Source organism: Silene latifolia, chromosome X (genome assembly GCF_048544455.1).
Source record: "Silene latifolia isolate original U9 population chromosome X, ASM4854445v1, whole genome shotgun sequence".
NCBI classification, from domain to species: Eukaryota; Viridiplantae; Streptophyta; class Magnoliopsida; order Caryophyllales; family Caryophyllaceae; genus Silene; species Silene latifolia.
Window position 1 is genome coordinate 230,686,258 of NC_133537.1, and position 7,265 is coordinate 230,693,522.

The following is a 7,265-nucleotide window of genomic DNA, read 5'->3' on the forward strand; positions in this document are numbered from 1 at the left end:
AAAGCGACTCTATTTTCTGTTTCGCTTCATCAATTTACTCCCTTGTTGGAGACCTTCGGTTGTCGTCAGTTACGTCACTCATTCTGCAGCATTGGAAGTATGAAACTTTTTGCATTATAAAAAGATGTTCAAAATATTTCAACCAAATTAAAAGCAAAGCAAAGCAGACGAAAGAAAATTACCTTTCTGCAATATCCAGTATAGTGTAACCAAAGAAAAATAAAAAAATAGAAAGATAAGAAATTACCTTTTGCAAAGGAGATAAAGAGGTTTTTTGGAATGAACTTTTTCAGTCTGTTTTTTTTTTTCCCCAATAGAAGTATTTATAGGTGGTTGTGGGATACAAACAGTTTTTTTTCTAATTAGATTAGATTAGGTAACTGTTGTGAAAACTGAAAAGTGGAGCTGCCTTTTATAAATAATATTAATCTGTTATTCAACTATTATTGTAGTGTTAAATGCAGTTTTATTTATGGTTGGTTTGTGGAAGACAGTCAGATAATATTAACAAAAAAATAAAGTAAATAGTAATAATTCTCATATAATGTAGGTCTCACTTTATTATCTAGTAACATTTTAGGATAAAATGTAATTCAAACAATGACAAATAGTAAAAGTCTTTGACGTTTAGGCGAGGTCTTCATCATAACAGCAGCAGAATAACAGAGTAACACCGGAATAATAGCAGAATAACAGAAGAATAACAGGATAACATTAGAATAATAAGAGAATAATAGTTCAGATTCATACCTCTTCAGTTTCTGATTCTTCTTCATCATCGTCATCAGAAGGGGGACTTTCAGCAAAAGGAAGATTACAAGTTCTACTATTGTGGTACACCCACTTCTTGCAGTTACCGCATCTTCGCTTCCTCTTTTCTGGCTTGCTCTTGGCTTTTTCTTTCGACGACCTCAATCTTTTGCCACTTCCCTAATTCTTGGCCTTGTTTGGCGGTCGAAGGTCAATATCATTTGAAGCTGTGATGCCAAGAAGATCCTGAATTTCCTGGCTTTTAGTTTTCGGTTCAATTGGTCCTGTGATGTTCTCCCTGAACTGTCTTAGGGTTTTCCGCAGTTGCTTCATCTGTTTAACCGTAGCATAAGTGTCCATCAGCCCGACAGTTGCATAAATCTCAGACCAAACCTTTGACATCTCAGCTTTCTTGATGTCAGCTTCGTCAATGTCTTCTATAACGTTTCCAGTTTCATCTTGGACAATTGGTCTGTAGGATTTCTTCGTCCATCGAGCAAGGACATAAGGCTCATGTATCTTGTATACCTGCCTACCATTCCACACCCACAGTATATGCCGATAGACAATTCCATGCCTCTCAAATAGCTTACATGCACATTTGCTCTCATTAGTTTTGATGTTAAATTCCACTCAGAAGTTTTTGTGCTTCAGTCCATCACGAACATCATGGTACTCCACTACCCCTACTATTGTCAAACCCTCGACTCCCATGCTGCATATCACATGTTTGACTTCCTTCTGAAAGTCTGTAAAGATAGGATGTGTGTATACAAGTGAGGCATGCATCTCTACCTTCATTGGTCCTACTTTCTCGAGCATACTATGCTCATTTGCAGTGTCCATCCGCCTTTGTGAATGCCTTTGTTGTTCTATTGCAGAATTGTACCTCATCCAGAACTCGACAAGGGTTCCAAAGTGGCTTTCAAACCGTTTGAAATAGCTATTTAAACTTTCAGATCTCTGGGTTGTCCTCAGCAAACAACCTAGAGGCTGATCGCGAATGTAAGCCGGTATCCACTTTTGTCTGATTGAGAATACGTACTTCAACCAGCGGTTGTTTTGCATACCATGTGCTTCAATAACGGTTTATTAGTTTTGTTCAAATTCTTCTGGTTCTAAGTCGACATCCCAAACAACAGCATTTATGTCTTTCATAAAATCCGCGTCATTGCAGATTGCCCTTCCCACCTTCTCAGGCACTTTCTGCATGATATGCCACATGCAGTACTTGTGCACAGAATTCTTGAAAATGTTTGGGCATGCCTTTTTAATTCCAGGGCATTGGTCTATTATTATACACTGAGGTTGCTGCTGCCCCATTGCTTCTAGAAAGTTTGTAAAAATCCACTCAAATGAATCCTGACTCTCGAATTCAAGTAATCCAGCTGCAAAAGTTACCGTCTTCTTGTTGTGGTCTACTCCTGTGAATGGAGTAAACACCGTGAAATGTTTGTTTGTCCCATAAGTAGGGTCAAATGAGATTGTGTCTTCATATAAATTGTAGTTGTTTATCCCTTCCTTATCAGCCCAAATAACCTTCGTCAAGCATTTGTTCTCATCCTGATCATAAGCAAAATAGAACCCCTTTGTTTCAGCTAGCATTTTGAAATGCCCAATGATTATTTTAGCATCCTTATCCCCAATGTAACACTTGATATTTCGTTTGAAGTTTTTGAAGTCTAGCAAAGAGGCACCGATATTCTGATAACCATTTGAGTATTCCTTGAGAATTCGGAAGCTCAATGTTGGACCTATGTTTAGCTTAGTATGATCAATAATGGTCCTCTTAATGTAATCATGGACGTCCCTTGACAGCTTTTGGAACTCTCTATTTTTGACAGAGTAAAGAGAGTGATTATGAACGTCTATAAAGACGTCCACAATATATTCAGCCGGTCTGTCGTCTGATTTTTCACAGGTTCTCAACCTCATGTGTGCCTTGCAGCCACACCTTGTCAGAGCATGCTTCTTTGGTTGTCTAATTCTTCGCTCTTTCTTCTCTGTTGTACTCGAATTACCAGCTTCCTGATTTTTTGCTTTAAGTCACAGTTTTCTTTTCATATCTCTATACCCCTATCTGTTACATACCAGTGATTTTACGTTGACGCCCCCCTTATATTTCGCATTTGTGTACCTTCTCACATCAAATCCGCAATCCAATGCATATATGTTATAGAACTGTATTGCATCCTCCAAGGTAAGAAAGAACATGCCACGTTTAGGCGTAAAATCACTCTCAACAGTTCTTACCCACTTCTCAGTACCCCCGGGTGTACTGCTGTAATGAAGAGTTGGAACAAACTCATCGTTTTATTCGTCTGAACAAGTTGGGCTGGTGAATATATTGTTATTAGAAGAATCCCCAATATTTACGATTGCATTTTCCCCAACAACAGAGACAGTAGAAACATCTGCGACAGTAAATTATTATAATGTGTACAGTCAGAGGACAAAAAATGACAATAACATCACAATAACAGTAGCACGGGGGAGAGATCAACATTGCAGTAATGTGACAATAATAGTATGATAACAGCAGCTGGAAAACAGACGACAATCAATAACATTACAATAATACTAAATGTGTTTTTCTTATGCTACTCTCTTATCAGCCGTATATTTTCATGCTACTGCACAATAATATCACAACAATAGTACCATAATATCAGAATAACAGTACAATAATATCATCATGTTTCTCTACTTTATAATAGTACATTAATATCAGAATAACAATACTCTTATTCTACTCTATTATAATACAGATAATACTGAAGTTTTTATGCTACTCTTTTATAAGCCATATATTTTCATGCTACTGTGCAATAATATCACAATAATATTACAATAATATCACAATAACTGTACAATAATATAATCATGTTACTGTACTGTTACAATAATAGTACATTAATATCAAAATAACAGTACTCTTTTGCTACTCTAATACAAGCCAGACAATACAATAATATCAGAATAACAACTGAGAAACAGATAAGAATCAATAACAATATTATAAACAACAGTTGAGAAACAGATAATAATCGTTATTACCTATTTTCATATTTACTGTGGAGTTGATTTCTTCGCTAGAATTGTTATTAATATCGTTGTCCATCTTTTATACCTGAAAACAGTAAAATCAACTATTCAATTCAATTAAAATCAACGAATTTTACATTAATATGTTTTAATCCGAAAACATGCATGTGAATCAACGATTCAATGTAATAAAAAATCAACGAATTCGTCGTTAATTTCAAAAATATGTTACCTGTAATTCGTTTGCAGCTTGATTTCGGTAATCGTATTAGGTTTTTTATCAGAAGATTTGACTGCCTGCGATTCTCTTTGTGTTTTTTAGTTTTTGATTTTGAAGAGAGAAAGAAATATCGTATCAATGGAAGTTTCTGTTTCGTGTTTGAGCTGCTTTTGTATTTTTTGAATTTTCCTTTTTTTTCCTAATTTGTCATTTGATCTCAGCCCTTGATTTCTTTTGATCTAGTGGCTGCGATTTTCCAAACTCACAACTCACCGTAAGGTGAGGATACACTATCTTTTTGAGGATTGAGGATTTCGTTACAATATCAGAGGTTGTTCAATACAATATCACAGGTTATTCGATAAAATATCACAAAACTAAAACACCTGTACAGAAAAAAAAAATTATAATTTTTTTTTGGCTAAGGTCAGATTTTTCGTGATATTGTATTAAAGAACCTGTGATATTGTATTCACTAATCCTCAATCCTCAAATATTTAGGAGTTCTCACCGGATCCCGACTCCATATATGTATACACACACACACACACACACACACACACACACACACACACACACACACACATATATATATATATATATATATATATATATATATATATATATATATTGTTAGAAATCTATATCTCATTATTTAACATATTCATATATGTTTCAAATTAATTTAGTCATAAAATTAATTATAAATCTTATGCATGCAAACTAAAATAGATAAGTGAAGAAATCGTTTTCTCACCATATGATTTTCGGATTAAAAGGGCACAAGTGAGTTCTCCTACTCACTTGTTCTTGAGCTTCCAAATATTGGATGAACAAGGTTCAAATTAGAACCTCTCCCAAAAGCATATACCCAAGATAACCCCTTAATAGATTAATATTACTTGATCTAGAACAATATTAATCTTACCAAAAATTGACCCAAAATATTGTTTTTGCTCTCTAGTATTTCGGCCAGCAGAGGAAAAAATTATGGAGTATTTTCTATCTCTCTAAGTTCTTGTAATAATGTTAGAGAGTAGAATGAAATTACACTAGAAAAAATATGTAGTGTAAAAGAGGAATGATTAAAGAAGAAACACTCTTCTTTTCTAGGTGGAAACCGAGTGGGGGGAGAAGGACCCAATGCATGGCCAAGATGCTTTTCACAAAAGCAATACTCCCTCCATTTCGGTACACATACATAAAATGGATGAGTCCATTTTATTTGTGATTTTGTCAATATGTCACATGTGACACATTTCATGACATCTTATTTATAAAATGTATTTTTAACCATTAAAAATCAACATATTAATAAAATATTTCACTTATAAAATTAACATAGTAATTCACAATTACTTGTACCAAAAATGGTTTACCAATTTATAAATCACAACATCTTGTATTTATAATAAATTATTCATTCCGTTTCAATTGTTTCTGTAAACAATAATTTCATCTAAGTAATAAAACAATTCGATTACTTAGACAGTATCTTATTTAATCAAATTACAATGAGACACGTAAATATTACTTCCAAAATTGTCTGTCAATTTTAAGTAATTTAATTAACCCGTATCGTCATACGATCAATTAAATATTCAATTAAGAGTGTTACCCTTTAGGTATGACCTAAGGGGATCAACTGATCACCACCGTCGCACGACAGTAATGTCAAACTCTAGTCAGCCAATCATTACCGATATGTGTGGACCAGTTGATAGTAAAATATTACTTCCCAATTGTATTCTTTAAAATGAGACTTAAACATGTGATCATCATGATCGACAGTTGTGATCGCATTATTGTCGGAGGACACATATTCCAACAATCTCCCACTTGTCCTCGACAAGTGTGCGTCACCAATTCTCTTGTCCTATTACTATCTCCCACTCAATGCAAGGTGTCTTTCAGGTCGTACTTGCAAGTGATCATATCGAGAGTGGTTTCCTCGATCTGGAAAATAACTTATTGACCGGATTTATCTACCATAGATATTTTCCGAGCGTGGCCACGCATTTCCAGTTCATTACTCCTCGAGTGGCCCTGAGATATTGTTATAACCCTGACAAGGGATGGACAATTCCTATCGCACTCATTCCCTTCGACTAGCCACAGCCATCATAACCCAAAATATGCCCATTTGACCCCATTTACGAAGGTCGTAGTAACACAAATCAAAGTTAATCTGAAACTGTGCCATCTTAGGCGAACAGTCTTTAGTCAAAAGAATCGACTCATTATAATACTATAGTAGCTCTCGCCACGACCAGGCTATATAAATTTGCCAGAACTCTATAAACGGTCAAAAGGCTCGACAAAGTGTTCCTAACAGTCTGCCTATGTGATCGACTAGTCATCTCACATGACTGTATGGCACTTGAACTTGCCATCAATCGCATCACACTCTAGTCACTTCGAGACGTCACCTCATACAAGTGACTATGGGCGAATACCATGTTAATCCAGGTTCACTTTAACGAGGTTCAATATTGTCTCTACAACCCGTTTGGATGTAACAAAGTACAAAACGAGTTTTCAGATAAAAACTCGAACGATAAATGTGATTATCGTATGAGTAGTCAATACTTGATTACTACTTCATATTCTATAATCCAGTTTGATCTTGAATGTAGTTGTTCATCTCAATTTAATTGAAATGACATGACTCATCATGTTAAGCCTATGAGAAGGCTTTGGTTAGTAGGTTTTATCAACTTCTTGTACCTTACTCAACCTTACTACATACTCGTTTTCCTTTGTAATGTATTCATTTGCATTACAAAACTTTCTGAGTACGTGTCGAGATCCAATCAAGACATAGGCCCTCTAGCCTTAGAATAGCTCCCACTGTTTTCACAGTGTGCGGGACTCATCCTTCTTGCACATCTCATGATTGCAAGTGTACTCAATTTCCGTTGTAAATATTTCTCATTGTTCTTTATTGCCAAGAACGATTCTAGAAAATCTATTTCTTAAATAACATAGCCACAATGGTATCTTAACCATCCTAATGTGTTTTGATTATGGTTTTGTTGAAAACCATGCGCAATCTCAATTGTCAATTGTCACTTGTGTAACACCCTTACACAAAATTGCATCAAAAACACTTTGCTTTACTTCCTTAATGCTTCTGCAAGCACTTAAGGGTAATTTTTATGGCTTACTTGGTAAAGATTACTTAAATTCGATTTTGAAAACAATTCATCATACTCAAGGTATATGAAGTGTTATACATCATTACTCATTT

General features: G+C 35.0%; 1 protein-coding gene across 1 annotated transcript; it reads right to left on the reverse strand.

The window, feature by feature from the left end:
* Nucleotides 1-930: 930 nt before the first annotated feature.
* LOC141619524 (protein FAR1-RELATED SEQUENCE 5-like) lies at nt 931-1,818 on the reverse strand. The gene is made up of 2 exons (XM_074436535.1): nt 1,417-1,818; nt 931-1,278 (listed from the first exon to the last, which is right to left on the reverse strand). Exons 1-2 carry the CDS (start codon nt 1,816-1,818, stop codon nt 931-933), a joined length of 750 nt encoding a protein of 249 aa, XP_074292636.1.
* Nucleotides 1,819-7,265: the final 5,447 nt, after the last annotated feature.

What these genes read in the sequence shown, in the direction of transcription:
- LOC141619524 (XM_074436535.1), bottom strand. Translation starts at nt 1,818, where the DNA reads ATGCAAAACAACCGCTGGTTGAAGTACGTATTCTCAATCAGACAAAAG. An exon ending in GGGTAGTGGAGTACCATGAT is followed by an intron (nt 1,279 to 1,416) that starts GTTCGTGATGGA and finishes AATGGTAGGCAG; the next exon opens with GTATACAAGATACATGAGCC.